The 21,529-nt window shown below is 31.5% G+C and overlaps 1 protein-coding gene across 2 annotated transcripts in view; it reads right to left on the bottom strand.

The window, feature by feature from the left end:
• Positions 1-1,118: 1,118 nt before the first annotated feature.
• The window catches only part of LOC143234003 (uncharacterized), a 28,710-nt gene continuing 8,299 nt past the window's right edge, over positions 1,119-21,529 (bottom strand). For both annotated transcript variants that reach the window (XM_076470992.1, XM_076470991.1), the window contains 5 exons: positions 21,150-21,348; positions 16,289-16,361; positions 12,233-13,481; positions 7,697-7,853; positions 1,119-3,754 (listed from right to left, as the gene is read on the bottom strand). In XM_076470992.1, the coding sequence (XP_076327107.1) occupies positions 12,853-13,481; positions 16,289-16,361; positions 21,150-21,344 (897 nt within the window). In that variant the 5' untranslated portion in view covers positions 21,345-21,348 and the 3' untranslated portion in view covers positions 1,119-3,754; positions 7,697-7,853; positions 12,233-12,852. The remainder of the gene's footprint in view (positions 3,755-7,696; positions 7,854-12,232; positions 13,482-16,288; positions 16,362-21,149; positions 21,349-21,529) is intronic.

The raw sequence follows: 21,529 nt of genomic DNA, 5'->3' as shown, positions 1-21,529 counted from the left end.
CCTTGCAAAAATACCATTATTGGTGTCTGATTCCTTTAAAACACGAAAATGATTCAGAATGTTGTCTTTAACGTGTTTGTTGTTGGAAGCGTGTGAGGATAAACGGTGGTCTAATACAGCTGTGCTTACAGTCTATTACTATGAGAGATAAAATGGGATTGTTGTTGGAAGCGTGTGAGGATAAGCGGTGGTCTAATACAGCTGTGCTTACAGTCTATTACTATGAGAGATAAAATGGGAGGAAATGTGGTCTTGATATACAATAGAGTTGCAAGCTTTTATCACTTTTAGTTCGGTTAGCCACGATTATGGAAAACTGATTCCAATTCTGTGGCGTGAGTATTAAAACCATCAGATTCGCTAAACAATTTCTGAATCCGATTGAATTGAGATATTTGGATGTTATCCTTCATGTGTATTGGGTGACTAGAATTAAAATACAAATAAGTGGGCATCTATGAGTTTATAATTAACACTAGCTGGCTGTGATTTTGTCGGAAATTATCGAAGGAAAGAATATAAGATCCAGAAATAATTATGATGAATCGGAAATGTCATGGGTGCATTCCAGTGAAGGATGGAACTTATTTACGTAATGAATAAATGTTTCTATATTAGACAAGCTGCCCGTGAATATTTCAATAAGATTTTCCACATATTTTTTTTAAAGGAGGAGCAAGAGGCCATCATACTATACAAATACGAGTTTTTCGATATATCCAACAGAAAGATTTGCAAAGTTTGGACCCATTTTAGTTTCAATTGGTACACCGATAATCAGCTTATAAAATTCACCGTTAGATAAAAACTCGGCATTTAGAAACTAGTTTTTATAGATGAATCAAACTTTTAGTAGGTAGAGAAATCCAAGTTCAGGACGTTTCTCAAAGTATTTTAACGCTTGTTACACTATTGGCCATAAATTACAGTTCGTGAAAGCTACTAACTACAAAATAAGCGACCAAATATCATGGTTAATTATTACAATACTGGTCTGGAGAAGCTAATCAAAGAATTACAGCACTCCTGCCTTAGGTTTTGTTACTTTGATTAAATTTTAGTGTGACCCCTAAAAGTTACATTTTTGAGTTTTTATGAACAACAAAAAAACAAACATATGCAGTACTTTATTTATTTATTTGCAATATACATAGAGAAATCTAATTTTCATTATGATTTTTTGATACATACATTTCCTAATTCTATGAAGTAGTGGATAGGTTTTACAATAGGAATAAACAAAAGTTAGGTACGGAACTCAGTAACATCTCGGCAACTAAAATTATATATATATGGCGTCTAGCTTAGAGTTTATTGAAAGAATTAAGAGAACACACAACGTATCGCTGACGTTAGCTTGGCATTATCGAGTCAATAAAAAAGCGGAATTCAAACAGTCGACTAGTGAGATTTTTGTTCTTAGTATTTACGTCTGCGGTTTGGTTCAGGCCCATTTTATACAGATGTAGGGGTGATAAGTTTAAGATGTGTTAGAATAGTTTCTTTGATTTTTCTAATGATGGAATATTTTTCATGGTTTATAACTTTGATTGTTTCAGCTAGCTTACAGTTGGCTGAATGTTTATAAACATGAGAAGTTTTGTTTTTATGTCTATTGCCTAGGGTTCTTTGTTTTTAATTCAATATATACATCGTTACATAAAGTACGTTCTATGTCACTTATTACTTTGCCTGCGAGTTTTGTGATAGTAGTTTTTAATGATAAAGAGTGCGACCACGGTTCGACGACAACTTTATGTTGATGTTCAAGTTTGATTCTTTAGAAACTTGGTTCTAAATTCTTATTAAGCTGCTAATGGTTTGGCTTGTTTTACATTTTGCAAAGCTACACGAGGGCTATCTGCGCTAGCCGTCCCTAATTTAGCAGTGTACGACTAGAGGGAAGGCAGCTAGTCATCACCACCCACCGCCAACTCTTGGGTTATCCTTTTATTAACGAATAGTGGAATTGACGGTAATATCATAACGCCCCCACAACCGAAAGAGAGAGTATGTTTGGTGTAACAGGGATTCGAACCTGCAACCCTCAGATTACTCCTCAAGTGCCTTAACCACCTGGCCATGCCGGGCCACTTCCTGTTAGGGATTTTAAGGTGAAATTAAAAGGTAAAGTGATTATAAGCAACTACCTGTGAAATGGAACTTTCAAGATGAAAATTATAAATTAAGACTGTCTAACTTAAAAAGTCATTATAACTCAAAATGTTTCATGAGTAAAAATGCTAACAGCAAGAAATAATTAATTAATTTTGTTGACATTAACTGGATTCTGTTACAGTATTTTAAATTTCTTTTTCGTCAATATTAAATTTTTAAACACATAAATATAATTTCCTTACATATTTAAAAAAATATATTATACAAAGCATGTAGAAATTCAAAATTACAAGAGATGAGAGCATAAAATATGAGGTAGAATTCATATAGTGTTGCTAATGATCCCACAGTGCTGCCTTATTTCAGCTGCTAAATAAAACCTTTAAGAGGTCCCAAGACTGTCCTTATCCATTTATCACTTTATTTTATATAACAAAACATTAGGAATGTTTCAATATGAACTTAATGATAAGTTGAAATAAACATGTTATAGAATTTCTGTTTAGTTATAATTAACCATGCTGGTGAAACAGTACACTGTCAAATTCTCTCTTTATAAAGTTTTTCAAACAATACTCCCCAAAACTGTCATCAAATAAACTAAATCACACTTGTAACAACAGGACTAAGATAAATGGAGTTAGATATTATTCATCATAATAAACTATTGTTACCAGTTCCCATGGCAATAGTATTAGTTTATATTAATTTAGCAAACATGAAATATGCAGTCATTGTATTCAGAAAATACAAACATAATTTAAGACATCTAGCTTGACATACCAAATAATTCAGACCAAAATAAGACATTCTTTGATGGAGGTGTGAACTCTGTGTGAGCTTTCTTTCTAGCAAAGTCATATGGGGTTATCTACTGTATCCATCACGGGGAATCAAATCTTTGATTTTTGAGTTGTAAATCCAAAGACTTACCATTCTTCTACCAGAGGACATTGATGAAGGTAAATTATAATATTAAACAATCAAACTGCACTGCCTGAAATTATTGAAATATTAAAATAAATATACACAGTGAAACAACAATTACTTTAAAGCTGTATCTCCCACCCCTGCCCCCACACTAGCTCAGTCCTAAGACTGAGGACTATAACATTGAAATTCAGGTTTTAATACCAGCAGCAGACAGAGTACAGATATATAACTGTGTAGTTTGCACTTAACAACAACAAAAACAAACTTTAAATCACAGAACAAGGTTACTTATCATTTGGAATGTCACTAGAAAGTTTAAACATTTTCTTACAAACCAACAAGCAAAAATTACCTTTATAGTTTTTAATACATTTTAGTTATAGACAGTTCTGATTTTTAATCATTAAAACAAAATAAGTCTGGTAATTATACAACTGTTGTTTATTACGAATGTAGGTTTTTAAAAAGATTAAATTTAAATCACAGTGACTCAATTGGGTTCAATAACTTAGAAAGATAACTTGAATATATAAGCAAAACCAAAACTAATAAACTTATTGCAAATAAAACAAGACATGATTCCGCTACTATAAATTATTCAAAACAGCATACACTGGGCTTTTATCTCAATAGAGGAGGTGGCCACTTTGTGGACAATGGACAAGTACGTTTCTTCTGACCTCGAACAGTTGTGTCATTTTCTCTGGAAATGTAGAGATTCAGTAACTGAGTTTCATACATATACTGAATGAACAAACAATAACCTTGACTATTTTTCATTAATAAATTAACAAAAAACAAATACTGATTTTCAGTTGCCATAAACTTATATATCAAGTACACATTGAAGAACCATCTAAAGTAAACCTCTAGAATTTAATAGAAACATCCATGCCTAACTTATGAATACCAATGCCTTTAAATTAACCAAATACCTGCTAAAGATACTGCCTTTATTTTATATAAAAATTCAATGAATGTTGTAAAACCTATCCATTAAATTTTATGTATTTCCAAAAATTATTTGTATTTTTTTATTATTTTTTTAAAACTGATAGAATGATTTTAGAAATTGAAGATAAGCATTTCATAGTTATTGTTGTTTGGATAAGCAGAGCTTACCTGTGACATATTCTAGTCATAACTGTTTCTACATTTAAACTGATCAATGTAGAAGTAAACTGTACACAAATACATATATGAACACTAATGAAATTTAAAACTGTTTCAATGCAAAGTGAAATACTACACAGTATGACATGAAGAATGGAATACACGTTTGTTATGGTGGACCAACAGAACAAATAGAAATTTACTTGCTGCCTAGATACAAGTCCTGATTTAAAACTTTCGACATAAAAGTTGAAAATAAGTAAAGATTGTTTGCAAGGACGACTTTACAGCCATTTACTTCATTCAAAGAATGTAAGATGACTAAATTATATTCTTGTACAAACTTAGAAATTAGATTTTTTTTCTCAAACAACACTGGGCTAAACAGCACTATCTATTGGTTAGGTATTGCTATCCCTAATTTTGAACTACTAAATTGATTGAATGTAATTTTTATAATGTTGTTACAGCTGAGAGTGCAATGCTCCTCTTTGTTAACCTGAAGATGCCCTAGGAGGGTTGAAACATTGTTCTCTACTTATCAATAAAAGTGTTACTACCCTACCAGCCATTCCCAGATGCATTTTCAGTGCCACTATGGCTCGAGTTAGGGAATCTTCAAAATACTGTCAGACATTTAGACTATCAGACCATGCCCAACTCTGTATGTTGGTTAACATAAAATACTAAAATGCCTTTGTAAGAAACCACTAAACCATCTGGTCAGCATTCAAAGAAAACATTGCTCTAGCTTTAGAGATAAAATTATTATTCTACTTTTTATGATTTAATGTGTTTCAAATTGTTAAAATATTATAAAAATGAAAACTTTCAATACTTTCACTGTATGGCTTTGTATCACAAGATTAAAAAGTTGAAAATGTAAAATGAGGTTTAATATTAGTTTCATGTTAAAATCCTTATTCTTTGTTCACTACCATCTGTTTTCTTATAATTGCATTAGGCTACTTCTCTGATTGCAGTGACATCTTTTGGATATTAAAAAACGTAAGTATCCAGTAAGACAGCCCCCATAATTTCCAAAGTCACAGCTAATTATGTTTTGATTGGGAACAAAGATAAATTATATTTCACTTCAAACATGCTCCCTCTTTCAGCCATTATGGTCAATCCCATTATTCATTGGTGAAAGAGTAGCCCAAGAGTTGGCAGTGGGTGGTGGTGACTAGCTGCCTTCCCTCTAGTCTTACACTGCTAAATTAGGGACAGCTAATGTAGATAGTCCTTGTGTAGCTTTGTACAAAATTCAAAACAAACCAAACCAAAAAAACAATGTCAAAAGTATAAATACTTAGACTCATTGATATCCCTTATATCTTTTTTACTGATTACAAGGGGCACACAGAACAAGATTACAAGACTTTCACAGATGTTACTTGTATCTTTAGGGTCTGTTTTGCTTGTTTCAATTGAAAGTCCTTTATTCAAATAACTGTGTAACTATTTCTGGTAACAAACATTCATATATTTTACAGCACAGAGATAACAATCTATTAGGTTTAACTTTATTCTTTAAAATCAACTAAAGTAAGTTGCAATTAAAAACTGCACCAAAATTTTATTTTCAAAAGTGTTGTAAGCAGAAGGAATGAAATCAACAATGTTTCACAACAAAAATTATCATCTATAATTTGTATCCCATTGTAGAAACAGAGAAAAATAAGACTAAAATAATGACAATTACACAAGTGAAACAGATCACTCAACCACACTATTCAAATGATAAAAATCATTTTGTGATACTGGCATTCCAATCCCACTATAATAGTAACATATTTATACCAGCAATAAAAAAATAAAACCTCGTACATTTAGGTTACTAGTTGTAAATATTACAAAAACTTAATTTACCATTCAAAGTTCAAAAACAATGTGCAAATACAACTTGCTTTCACCTTGTTCATTGTTGAATTACACTAATTAGGTTAAACAGTAATCATGTCAGTCTGTTTTATAGTTTACAATCCTTAAAAAAAAATCATGGGGTGAAAAAAAAGTGGCTTCCTTGAAAATGTTGTTAATTTGTTATATCTTGCAAGTTTTTTTGCAATTGTAGGGTCATTAAAATATATCTTTAAAAAAAGAGACTTGATGTTATAGAAGGGCCAAGGTCATTCATCTAATTGAAAATTAGTGGGCCGAGTTAAACAAATTAAATAAAAATTGCAAGCGAAACACAGAAAATGAATTTTCTAAGGTACTCAAAGGCAGTCAGTCACTCAGGAATATCTGCAAAAACTCACTGAAAATATGCCACGTTGATGTGAAGCAGCACTGAAATACAAGGGAATGACAACTAAATATTAACTTGTGAAACTGGTTTCTATTATTTTGAATTTCGTTTTTATGTTCAATTACACTATGTAACAAAATTTTTACTTTTTCTTGTTCCTGGGCAGAAAGTGTTATTTCCCAATTGCTTATGCCTAAAGTAAATGGAAAAGACATATTTTTCTCTTCAAACTTTGCTTTTGTGACCTGGGAGCATATAATGAAAACATGATGAGAGACTATATTTGGGAACTTATGCATGAAAGTGATTTACATTACAGTTGCAAATCTCGAAAAACTACTCACTTCTAAATATTTTTGTATAATGTTAGCATAAATATATGTAAATCTTGATTCATATGTTGTTTTATTCAGACCTTGTGTAAATGAAAATGTGCAAATTTGCCCATTTTTTGCATAGAAAATAGGCTACTTTCTAAATTTCATTATCCAGATTACAAAAGCAAAGTTTGAAGGGAATGATGGACATTTTCTGTACTTTAATACATAAGCAATTATGAAATAACACATACTATCCAAGAACAAAATTTGTGTGACATGGTGTTATAGAAGAGAAACTTGTTTGATCGTTTTGTAGGATAAATGGAATAATAAGACCTAAGAAAGTACATCAGTTGTACAACACTTTTATAATAGAATGTAACTAAAATCATAAAAAGTTCAGATATTTAAAATAGCCAGTGTTACAATTACAATTTGATATGACATTTGAACAGATATCATCAAGTATGTTCTGAAAACATGTAGTTTTACGCAGTTTTCTGTTATCTTATAAAAGATACAACAAATTAACAATATTTTTTTTGTCCACATCCCGTATATATTGTATAAATGAACTAAGAGTTCTGTTGTTGACATATATATATATGTCTGTATACAGTGCAATACTAAACTGTTTGTTTATATTATCTCCTTTAAAAATAAATTTTCTTTTATATAACTAAAACCATATGTATATACTGTATAGGCAGTGTAAAAATACACATTGAAAGTTTTACGTTATTTACATACCACATGTAGTACACAGACACAAAAGCTCATTTTTTTTAACTGGAAAAATACAAATTATATATTTTGTCTACATTTTGATGTGGACTCAACAAGTAGCCTGATGTGGCTTTGCTATAAGACAACATACACATAGACATTTTGATAATTGATACTATATTTGATTAAAATAAATATTAATATCAATTTACATATTACATCTAGACATTACTTTGCAATAAGTTGAACAAACATCACAACTTCTTTAGCTTCATCTACTTTCATTTCATTATCCTTCATAAAAATCTTTTCTTTCTGATTCTGTTGAAAGGCAATTTCTCCAGAACACCACTTTATGTCATTTGAAGAAGGCACTCCTTGCAACTTTCCTGAAATTACAGCAAAAGAATTATACTACTAATTACACATACAAATGCTTTCAAACAATTATACATTAAATAATAAGCTTTATTGGTATTTATTACAAACCTGAACTGAAAACTATTACTTTCATTGATGACTTTCCTACTTATTAATTACAGTTATAATACAAACAAAGCTGACTCTCACCAAACTCCAGTGCTTAATGCCTGAAAGTGTTAACTCACCCCTCTCATGCTTATCATCCATGTAAAGTTGCACATAAAACTCAAACTTAGAATGATATTATAGTAACTAAACAAAATGTATACTCCATGTGATTTGAGGAAACAACTTCAATCATTTAGACTGTGTAAGCCTACATAAATGAGACCAGGGTACAGAAATTACAAACTACAATAATAACTTAGTAAAATGTGTCTATATAATTACAATGTAAATCTGTTTGCACAATTTTATCATTTAATTATTTAAAACCAATTGATGTATGCAAACAGTACAAGAACCAGTTGGGAAAGAGACATCACACAGTTGGTTCTATAAATTATAAGCATTCATTCAGTCACATATTTAATAAAATAGATATATATCCTCTGAATTTCAAGGAAAACCACATCTTCATACAGCAGTTAAAAAACACAAATATCCTCTAAGTTATACTGACAGAATTTTGTCTTCCAACTAATAAACCTATCATATACAACTCAGAAATTGAGACACAACTGAGAAGTTAAAGATGTATTTAATTTTAGGCGTTTGTTTGTGTTTTTCTTATAGCAAAGCCACATCGGGCTATCTGCTCAGCCCACCGAGGTGAATCGAACCCCTGATTTTAGCGTTGTAAATCTGGAGACTAATGCTAGGCAAAGAGTGTAAACAGTGAAAATTATTTGTGCTTCATTACACCTAAACGTTTTATTATCGCATGGTAAACATGATTAACACATATGAATGTTCAAAAGAATGTTTCCTATTTTTGAATTACGTGATAAAAACAAACAAACTGGTACACGTATAGCAACAAATAAATTTTAGAAAAACTTATAAACTTCAAATACAAGTTAATCATAAATAAATACCATACTTGGCATTTAAACCAGATTAAAAAAAACAACAAATGTATAACAAACAAAGATGTAATAAATACTGACAATCACAAAGTAGGTTTTACTTTCTATTATTTTTCCATGCAAATGCTTCCAATGTGTTACATCATATTTTAAATATTTTTTGACTTAATAAAAACATGCTCAGGTTATTTGTATCTGAGGAAATTCTTAGAAATGCTCCTTTTATATATCAATTAAATTTATTAATTATGTATTAATTAATAGGAATTTCAAAGGGGAAGTCTGTTATTTCACACACTGCTAGTTAACGTTTATAAATTTTAAAATAGTATAAAATAGATATTTTGCTAAATCTTTTTCTAATAGTAAAACAAACTTAATTTATATAAATTTTACTAAAAATGATAAACTAGTTATTAGCACAAAGGAAGTGTAATCAGTGCTAAAATATGAAAAATTTTAAAATGTATACAAATAATGTAGATTCTTGGAAAAATGGCAAATTCCTGTTGAGACAAAAAATTTGTTTCAAATCTATGAAACTTAATATTTTTAAGTTGTGATGATATAAAATTGTCTCATAATGCTTTTGGTTTTTAATGCTATAAATCACTTCATATCTTGTTTGAAATAGAATTAATCAGAAAAATAATATTATTAACAATAGATATATTGTTTACTCCTTTTATAAATATACATGCATATACTATATACACATAATATTAATACTTTCCTTACTTTAAAGTATCTTAAATAGCTGCTGACCTCTTCACAGAACAGATAGCTACTAGTTCACCCACTTTCTAAATATTTTTGTGCATGTGCCAAGCCTTTGAACAAAACTCCTACCATCTACACCTAATAATGTGTATTGCACCAGTCTTAAGATGCAATCAACATTAGACTGTAGCTTTCCACTAGTAGAAGAGTGACACATCTTCTATGTAACACTTGTGTATACCAAAAGTTCATTTTTGAAGAGAAAAAAGAGACACATTGAAAGTGGAAGATAGGGTGGATGGTTCTAAGGGGTGTTACTTACCTAAACTAACCTACCAAACAACTATTCATCTCCCTACAGAACAGATAGTTTTAATCCCTCATTGAAGAAATGGTGGAGGGACTTAAATAAGTAAGGAATGAAACTAATGATTTCCTTTCTGAGATTATAGTGACAGAAAGGGAAAATGAATGGTGTGTGTTACTCAATAGAGTAAGAAACCTAGTGGTGAAAGACTGCAGCAATCTCAAGGAGGGAATACTCTTTACTCAATACAAGCAGTTTACATTTGTTGATAGTGTCACAAAGGTAACAATAATAATGAAGACTGCTAAAACCATCTTAAATATTTCAATATGACATAAGTTATGTTTGGCTAGGGAAATCTGCCAAAACATACAGTTTGGGAAGAAATACTTACAAATATTCAGGTTCTTGGATAAACCATCCTAGACCTACATCAAGAAGAGAACTCAAGACTCATTCAACTGGATATAACCACTGGGAACTGCTTGTTTTGGCCTGTTTTATGGTTCCAGTCAATACCCCTTCTTTACTTCTAACTGAGAAATGCACTGACTCAGTCTTGTACCAGTGTAATAACAATAATCTGGAAGAGAACTTTCCATACTGACATCCTGGTATTTTGTAACAGGAGATTCAATGGTTCTCCAGATCCACTAAATGAAATTGAAAAGGAATAAAAAAATTGCATAAGGAAAAGAGCTGTAAAGGCACATGGTTCAAACAGGAATCATCTCATTTGTACAAACCCCCTCATACAGACTATGCAGTGGGTTACACGAACTGTCCAGTAAAATGAATTGTATCCATTCTTTTTTTAATTGTTGGTCCAGTATAGCTTAGAAAGTAAATATATATACTGCTAAGATAGTCTTGTGGAAATCTTCATCTCAACAGTGAAAATTGAGAAGGTGGGCTGAATACTTTCTTTTATTCTATATTTGATGCAAACTTTTGGATGCAGAATTATTCCTTGTGAAGCAACACCTGCCATTCTGTTGTCTCCTTTTTATTCCACTATTTATATTTTTTATTAAATTGTTTTATCTTTTGTTGTTGTATGAACAATTCACATTCTTAAAGCCTCTTGGAAAAGTAGTTTTATTTTCTTGTTAGTGTTCCACGAACAACGTCTCCCTATAGAATCTTTTGGAAGATTGAACAATATAAACTGGAGGAATATGTAATCTATAGGCTGATGAAATGACTATGCAACAATGGACAAAAATGTCTGTGGAAGTACCCATCCTTGCCTGTACTAACTCATCCAGGATCACTGACAGCCAAAGGCAACAGAATCTGTGAAACGACAAGCTTGATAGGACATTACAAAGATAAAATATGTCCCCTCCCATGGGGAAAAACACAAGTCAAATGAGCTTCTTCAGGCTAGTGGAAGGAGAGTATTCACATGGCAAAAAAATACAATACGATTTCATCTAAGGGAAGCTGTGCAAACAACTTAACATTGTACTTTCCACACAAGACAAGGAGGATTGTAATTTGAACAATTGTTTAGACAAAAAAATGAACAGAGGGTTCCCAAATTTTGGGAGAAGAAAACAGTTCAGAATACAATCACCATACCTATGTAAAGTAAACTGAAGGTGGAAAAAGCCAACATTTCAGAGCCATGGATCTCTTAGGTGAGGAAGTGGATTTAAATGATATAGGAAACAAATGGGGAAAAGTTTGAATAGAGGACTTTTTACAACTCTATGTAATTTTGTTCTCTTTGTTTTCCTTAGGCATTTTCATAGTTATGAAACCATGTTTGATTAGTAGTTTCTGCTGAGACTTTCTCACAAGGTTATTGATGATGGTTACTCCTTTGAAGTAAATATCAAAGTCTTTGAAATATGTGTCCAAAGTCTTGTGGTTTGATTACATAAAGAAATGAAATTAATTTCAGAAAAGATAATTAGTATTAGAAGCTTTAAATTAAACTACCTTTAAAAGCTAAGTGAAGCACAAAAGATCAGTGTTTAACACTGTATTAGAAAACCACATCTAAACAATGTAGTGACAATGTAAATAATGAGGTTTTTATTGACATAAAGTACTCAAGGGGAATATTGTGTAAGGATAATGTGTCACTTTCCTATTAGCTGGGGCATAATGTAATGCTGACAGCATCACTGATTAAAACAATTCACATTATTAAATGTTGAGGTGAGAGGTCATTCAAAGGCTTAATGTATGTACACAAACTTATGACAATAGTTTCAAAACGATTTACTTTCATCATCATTACATATTCTTGCAAAGACAAGTATTATGAAATAACACAAACCTTGTGGACAGTAAGTGTTTCCTGTCTTTGCTTCATCTACTATATGGATATATCCTGGTTGAAATCTAACTTCAATAAGTCCATTTCGTTCCTGACTTTGAATAACACCTATTTTAGGAGTGAAAGCATCATGAGCTCTCATGAAAATAAATCTTTCTGTTGAATTCATTGGACTATCCAATCTTACCCTGACTTGAGATGCAAGTCGAAGACAAGCTACCAACTGTCCATCAATTTTTAAATCAACATTACAATCGCAATGTAAAAAATTACCTAACTCTACTTTATAGTTCGTACCACTGCTCATTTCTACATGGTATCCACAGCTACTTTTATAAAAGGTTCCTGGTATTATACTAACTAAGAAACTACCTTCCATGATATAGTTTTCTTTCATTTTTTTCCAAAATGTCCTAATCTTGTTTTCTAGTGATTGTTTCTTCTGAAGCTCATAACAGATAAATTTATTTTCTTCCTTATTTTTTTCTGTTTTTAATCTATTACTGGTTTTACTGAATAAACTTAGGTTAGTAGGATGTGATTTGTTAGATGATGTTTCTTGTTTTAGTGTGGAGATGTCTGCTTGGCTTGAGGTGTTTGTGCTTTCTTGAACCTCACTTTTATCTGAAAAAAATCCAGTTTTGTAATGATTTTGAATATTCTTTTAGAGTTTCTGTTAATTTAGTTTGTTCAATATTACCACTGACATGAGACTTATTTTCACCATCATTACCCTCAATATCAGCTTCATATTTCCACATTTCTTCACTACCTTCAGAGTAACTTGCGAGAAATCCAGGTTCAAGTTGACATTCTGCATTGAGCACTTTGCATTCCTTTAACCTTTCTTTCCAATCTTCTTCATAATTACTAATGCTTGTACATAATTTCATTTGGTTTAAACTCCCACACAGTGAGTTTACACCAGGCTGCATGTACTGTGAATTTGTACTTGGTATTATTTCATAAATACTGCATTTATGTGGCTCTTCCCAAGATTGTCTGAACTCTGAAATTTTACTTGATTTAACTTGGGTTGCAGTCTCAGTCAATAAATCTTTACAAGATTGCCTAGATTGTGAGTTATCAATTGATGCTATTTGATTAGGATTATCTCTCCATGGATCCATGCAAAACTGGTTACATTGAGAACTTTCATAATCAGACTGTCTTTCAAATGTCCTTGAAGAACTGGATTCTTCCAAGCTTCTATATGAAGTCTCTTGTTTCAGACTATTACTCCATGAATCTACACAAAGAAAGAAAACCCATTATAATCAGGATGTTTTTCAACTGTTCTTAAAAAGCTTGATTCTAAGTGAAACAGGTATTGTGTAATATGTTTATACATTAACACACATTTTTTCCCCAAGATACCCAAAAATCCTTTCAATAACATAATGTTTTGGAACATTGAACCTATTGGTCCATCTTAACTGTTCCATCTTCTAAAACAATCAATAAATATATTTTTAAAAAAATCTTTAAGCCAGCTTTATCACTCATATATTTACCAAGATTTCCCTTAAACTCAGTTAAATATATTGCCTCTACAACATCCTAAAACAACCAGTTCCAAAGACTATTTACCCTTTTAAAAAAATTAAACTGTTTAAGCTGAAGATGACTCCTACACTGGCAATATTTATATTTATGTTCCCTAGTTCTATTGTTCTCACTGTTAAGTGGTAAAAAAGGATGATGCACAAACATTATCAATTCCCTTTGCAATCTTAAACACATCAATCAGATTCCCCTAAATATTTTTTGTTCAAGAAAAACGATTTAAGAGATTTCATCTTCTCCTTAAATGACAACCTCTCTATTCCAGAAAGCAATAAGTAGCCCTTCTCTGAACCATTTCCAAACATTCAATGCCTTTTGTAAGGTAAGAAGCCAAAGATTGAGTACAATATTCCAAATGTGGCCTAACCAGCAACCTATAAAATGAAATTACAAACTATTTAGACTTGCATTCAATATTTCTGTTGATATAACCTGAAATTTTATTTGCTCTACCACTAGTAACAGCACACTGTTTGAATGGCTTTAGAGGCTGATCAACTATTGCACCATAATCACTTTCTTTCATGACACTGTTAAGGTTATTCCCATCCAAATTATACTTATAATTCATATTATGATAACCCACATACACTGTCTTGCATTTATTATAATTAAAACCCATTTGGCATTTATTTGCCCAACTTACTAAATGATGTAAATTCTTTTGTAAATCAGCAGTATCCTCTTCACAGCTAGCCACACCTAAGACCTTAACATTATCTGCAAGTTTATGTAATTTATAGGCCATTCCTTCATCTATGTCATTGATATAAATCAAAAATAGCAAAGGTCCTAAGACTGAAACCTGAGGTACCACACTTGTGAGATTAATCCAGTTTGACTGAACTTCATTTGTAACAACCCTCTGCTATCTTCCATCCAACCACTCTTGTATGCAATTTGCTAACTTATTCCCCATGCCTATAGATAATTTTCTTTTTTAAATAAACCTTTTAAGTGGCATCTTGTCTAATGGATCTATAATTACTTGGTCAATTTTTTGTTGCCTCTCCTTTAAAGAGGAATTATATTAATTTTGTTTACCCTTAATGTATTTAAAGAAATCATAACTGTTAATTTTTACATTTTCTCACAAATAACGTTTTGATGTCCTAATTTCTTGTTTCATCAACTTTCTTGATCTTCTCTAATCTTCTGAATCAATACTTCAAATTATTTTCATTTTTTTTATAGGGCAGTATAGCATCTTTGTTTTATCAAAGTGTCTATCTATTATGAATAATATATGTATCAAACATTTTGAGTAACAATAGTGAGTTAGTCTACCCTATCATTTCTTTAAGGATGTTATATTTATTACAATTATAGCTAATTTTAATTTTTATTAGCCTTGTTATTTATTGTAGAAAAGACTTTTTCACATTATTCAGAAACCAGACAATATGTTGCAAGTAAAAATACATCACTATACTACACTTCCTGCAAATGTGAAAATCATATTTTTAGAAGAACACCTAAAATGATGATTACAGCACATGTGATTTATCCAAGCATTAAATTATCTTATTATAGCTTATGCTTGCGAAGTGGCTAGCATGTTGGGCTCTAGATCTGAGGGTACATGGTTTGCATCACATTGCTACATTGATATCATGTGACTTTCTCATGGAAAAAATCATTGTAAAGTCAAGCACACTACATAGATAGAAATCTTCTCCATTGTTTAGTTGATACCATGACAATGCATCTTTCCCCTTTTCTTCAATGATCAACAATAACATATGTAGTACAAGTGTCCTAAAAGAGTTGTACTTGAGAACTGTGTATATGATACTATATTTTTTCACTCTGGAACATTTTTTCAGTGAAATTCAATCACAGTTTTCTACCACTGTACTTTTTCTGATGTCACAAACTCATCATTTTTTTACAAATAATGTAAAAGTTTCAAAATCTCCTATTTTACTTTGATTTGTTTAGAGACAATTTAATAAATAGTCATAATCAACTAACTATACACATACACCTTTTTAATGCTCTTAAGAGGTTTGTATTTGACACTACAATAACTAATTATTTCCTTCCTGCACTTTATCATTACCATTTAAAGTATTCATATTATTTTCAAACATATATGTATATATTTGATGTTTCTTTTATTTTTTGTCATATTAAGTATAATATTTTTTGTTTTTAATTAGTTTTCACAAAATCATAGCAAGACACAAATACCTATTTTTGGTTTTATAATATTTAAACCTTGTCAGCTGAGCCTAAATAATGCTGTCATTCATTCGTTAAATAATTTAACAATTCCTACTATAGCATACTACAGCCTCACCCTCCAAGCAGTTTATTAAATTAAACCTGGTTGCAGATACATGTTGAAGAATATGCACTTTCAGTTTAGCTTTAATGTGTATTTTGCAGGCAATTTTATATAAATACATATGCATTTTAAAAAACATATAAGACAGTGTAAAATGTTGATTATTCAATTAGTATGAAATATTATTATTAGAAAAATACCTTTTTCTGTCTTGATTGTCACATTATGAACACCCAATCGGTTCAGAAGGTGATAAATATTCTCCAAGTTTTCCTGATGAAGATCCAAATAGAAGTCAGGCATCATCATAAATCAGTTGAATTGATACACGTTAAGCCTAACAGAAGCCTACATGTATATACATTTTCTAATTTCATTATTAAAATAATTTTAACTTATTCTTGAGATGTGAATTAACCTGGAGCAGAGAAATAAAAAGTTTTTGCCATTCTGAAAGGAAGACATTTGAGCATCTGAGTCAACTCTCATAAAGAAGAATAAATCAATAAAAAGAAACACTCACGCAAGATAAAAAACAGATTAAGATATTAAGCTGTACAAGATCAGACATCCTGTTAATAAAACATTCTATTTCAGTTTCACAAATTGTTGCTCATTTATTTGCTTTGTTCAGTTGTAGCAGTTAATATTTTAGGTTTCAACTGAATTTGGATTATCACCCACTAAGATAGGCTTATGCTCTGAAATTTTACATCTTTTAAGAGTTGAAATTAATTTCCAACATGTACTTAATTCTGAAATGATGAAACACATTTCTTGTTGAGTTTGAACTTGTGCTATGAACAAAATCTATGCTCAAAATTTCCAAAAGTCCTTTACACATTTAAAAGCATGTATCACCCATAATTCTCTACTCTCCTATGCTTCATGTAACTTATTATGTTAGTTTTGCATTTTCATACAATTAATGTTTTATTGCAAGTTACAAAAATGGTGAAAATATGTTCATGGGGAGGTAGGAGGTAAGGTATTTCACAAATATATATTTGTTTAAAATTTATTTTAATTGTCAAAATGTAAAAGTAAATAAGAATCTTACTTTTGGATTGCTAAAAGCCAGAAAAGACATATTGTAAAGGAAATAATGAAAACAAAACAGAAAATTTATAACTGCAATTTATAGGCTGGGCAGATAATAACATACTGTAAAAGAAATATGCGTGAAGCACAGTCACATGTGGATCTAAAGTGCACTCAGAAAAAGGAATTTGTTTCAGTAGGATACCTCTTTATCCACAGGACCTTTAATTCAGACAAAGGGATAAGTTTTATGAATGATAATAGTGCATTAAACCTGTAGAGCAAACAATGGGACACAGAAAGTGGATTAAACAAGTAGGAGGAACACTAGAACCTCTTTCTGCACAGACCTGCAGTGAAAGGTTTTAGGGAGCAGCCCAAAACAGTGGCTTCTTTTCATTCATATTGAAAATGGCTAAATTAATGGGTACTTAGGAGGACCAAGGAAAGTTTTATGTAGTCACCGAGGATGGACTCAGCAACGTGAGTTGATCCTATACCAGTTGGAGCTGAGACATCTAGTGGTAATAGTAGTCTGTTATATCTAATGCCATGCAAGGTTTGGTTTGTTTTGAATTTCATGCAAAGCTACTCAAGGGCTATCTGTGCTCACCATCCCTAATTTAGCAGTGTAGGACTAGAGGGAAGGAAGCTAATCATCACTACCCACTGCCAACTCTTAGGCTACTCTTTTATTAATGAATAGTGGGATTACTCGTAACATTATAATGCCCCCATGGCTAAAAGGGCGAACAAGTTTGGTGTGATGGGGATTCGAACCCTCAACCCTCGGATTACAAGTTGAGTGCCTTAACCACCTAGCCATGCTGGGCCTGTTCATTGTGTAAAAGAAAAGTCTACATATGTGGCAACCATCCACATGTTTGAAAAGAAAATTCTTCTGAAACACAGAGCTGTGTAAGAAGATCATAAGCATTTAGCAAAGGCCTGTTGGTTTAGCAGCTGTTAAGCACAAAACTATATCTCCTGTTGGTTTAGCAGTTGTTAAGCACAAGATTATATCTCCTCAAGAAGATAAGCAGTTCCATTAATAAAAGACTGCATAACAGCCAGCCATAATGCTACAGAGAACAAATGTCATTTTGGAAGACTAGAGCAGTAAGAACAATTGTACAATGTTACCAACCGTACTTGGCCAATATTCAAGAAAGAAAATGAAGAGAGTAGGCATAGAGAAACAATTTCTCTCAGACGGCCTCAAAGCATTCATTGTTAGAAAAATACAGAAAACTGAGAGAAAAAGACATGATGTAAGTGAAGCCATGGAAATAGAGAAACCTCAAAAAACAAATACTGAGAGATTAAACTCAAATTACCTGTTGCTTTATGCCAAAAGAGTCAAACTGTCTGCAACTACTAAAATATAGCAGTGGTATGACAAGAGCAGGAAATCTTAGTTTTCTTGTTTAACAGCCCAAAGCTTCAAAGAATGATGATAGAATTGGATGTCTGAGAATATTTCAGACCTTGGAGAAAAACATCTGTGAAAAGGTCCAGAAGAGGTGATGGAGGAAAAGGGAGAGCCCACAGTGGCAAACATCTCAATGAGCAGCACTTGAAAATAACTGAGAGTAGTAGAAATTACAATAGACAACAGACCTGAGAATATCTCCCATGAAGGGGTAAGTTCTAATTGACAGTGTTTCAAATAAATATAATCCATGGTAATTTGTAATTACCATATAATGAGAAGCCATCATTCCCAATATCACAAAGGATATGTTTGGCAGATTTAGAAGTAGAGACACTTGAAATCTGCTGGAGACAGGTGAAGAATTTCTGAGAGACTGTTAATACATAATCTCAGATGAACAAGATATTGAATGGGCCAAAGCTAAGAAACGAATTCATGAACAATCCATCCTAGAGAATAAGTTAACTAGAATGTCAATTTATTGTGAGGCAATTACTAAGCAATAATTATATAATCATCTAGGTAATAGTAATAATTGATATTGATTGTGTGTAGAAGACCAGCTAATGGTTTGACTATATATGTGGAAACAATATATAGTGGGTGTCAAATCCAGACTGAAAAGAAAATAGTTATAAACAGACAAACCATTCTACAATACAAAGAAATAGAGATATGTATGAGAAGACTGGTAAAATAGAATGTATCTATAAGTGTCTTGAAAATAGTGTTGAATTCAGTGGATGTACAAGGGGAATTTCCCACTGTGCAAAGAAGTCTCCCTTGAAGTACAATAATTTCCTTTTCGTCAAAGTTTAATTCATTCTCCAGCTTCACATACCCCATCAAAGAAGAATTTTTAGATAACAAATGAGACAGGAAAGATTTTAAACCAGTCTACAATTCTCTGTTGTCTTTTATATTACAAAAATATGAGATTTTAATTCAGAAATCCTGATGAAACATGAAATAAAACACTGATATCACCTTGTTATAAAAAAGGGTTCAAAACTTCCAACTCCAAAATCAAATAGATACTGGAAGAGTCAAAATTGGATGTTGAATATAAAACTGAATTGAAGAATGTAGATAACCTAAGGAACTTGAAAGCAAGCTTCCAAAGGTGACCCTTGATTATCTGGAAGGTAAGAACTACCTAAAAGAGAGTCAATGAGTGAATGATAATAAAAATACACCTTACCAGCATTGATGCTTTACCACAAGAAAAGTAATGGTAGTGAGCATTAATAACCATGTGCTATACACAGGACTCTGGAGGAAAACAATGACCAGGAGCAAAGTGAGATGCGAAGGCACTTATCAACTCCTGTTGTTAAAGTTTATCCTGAATATGAAACAATAAGAGTGAAATATCTACAAATACACACAAAAACAGTTTTAAAATACATATATGGAGGTCAGTTGTTTGAAAGACCAGCACCTTGAAATACAATTTGATGGGTAAAAGTGTCAAAGGAACATTCAAACTACTTTGTAATAGAAACAATAATAGTGAGATCTGTAGGTAATGAATACATCGAAGTAGATATATGATCCAGTAGAGAAAAAAAACAGTAATTGTGCAGAAAAAGGAATTATTCACAAGATAACAAAACATCGTGTGTAAGGCAGAAAACTAAAGACAGGACAAATTACAAACTAAGTGGGTGAAAACTTGAAAAGGGAGAATAGTACTACAATATGAAGTTTATGAATACAGAGCCAATTAAAAAAAACACCAACATCAACAACTTCAGTATCAGAAGGAGGTTGTAGGATCAAATAAAAGATTCATCTCATATGACACAAGCAATCAATCAACTTCAGGTGTAATGGTTCCAGATTCATTATAAAAAACATAACATACTTGAGAGAAAATGAAAGGAGACCAGCAAAATGGTTTTCAGGATTAAGGCTAGAGCACTGAAAAATAAATCCAACTCTGTGGATTCTGAAGCTGATTAGGTCTGAGCAAAAGATTGACTTTTGTCAAAAACAAAAGAAAATTAAGTGTATACATGACTGTGATACCTGCCAGGTGCACAGCACACAATGGCATGAATACATTGACGAATTAGGTCTGACAACAAGGCTACAATTGTATTAACACTCTACAGGCAAACTGTATAAGTAAGGTTCCAATGAAGTTTTGATAGTGGCATAAGAAGTTGAATTAAAATGAATGGCACAGAATGCTTAACAAAATTAATGTGGAAAAGTTAACACATTTGTTGACAGAGTGAGTTCTAATTCAATAAGGAAGGATTTTCAGTATTTCAGAGGTAAGGCTGAAATAAAAAAAAAGTGCAAAATAAAAATTAATCACAGAAAACAAAAAAATGTGTTGACATCCTACAAGTGATATAAGGTACCCGAAAATATGCTGATTTACTTATTTATATGCTCCTATTACTATACACTGCTGTGTTTTTAATTCAAAGATTAAATCTGCAATTCTAATTAATTATTAAGTGCAGAATGTTTTCTATGCTGAATGTGTCTTCTAACTCATATATTTTAATAAAATTTTCAAATGCAATCAATTTTAGGTAAGAGATATTATAATTCTAACTAAAGTAACTTACTGAACTATGCATTGATATATATATCCTTGGACCAACATGGATATCATGGCTATCATAGGCTTGTACTGTAGTGTGACCTCCAGACAGTTCACTGTCTGGTGGGAAAATATTACAACCATGTTGATGGATTTCTTGCATGTTACAAGAGCCATTATCTTCTTGGTTTCCATCAAGTGTTGCATGATCCATTTCCATGGAACTGTAGATACAAAATTTTGAATCATTTTATATTAGTTTATGTACTACTTGCTATATGAAAAGTTACTCCTATACACGTGTAGAGTACCTACATGTAAACAAACACAAAAAAAGATTTATGATGGACATATATATACTAACTATATAATGTTTGAAACCAAGAGAATATTATATAGAGGTAA

Source organism: Tachypleus tridentatus, chromosome 12, assembly GCF_004210375.1.
Source record: "Tachypleus tridentatus isolate NWPU-2018 chromosome 12, ASM421037v1, whole genome shotgun sequence".
Taxonomy (NCBI): Eukaryota; Metazoa; Arthropoda; class Merostomata; order Xiphosura; family Limulidae; genus Tachypleus; species Tachypleus tridentatus.
The sequence above is the reverse complement of the archived record's forward strand: the minus strand, read 5'-3'. Positions and strand labels throughout refer to the sequence as shown.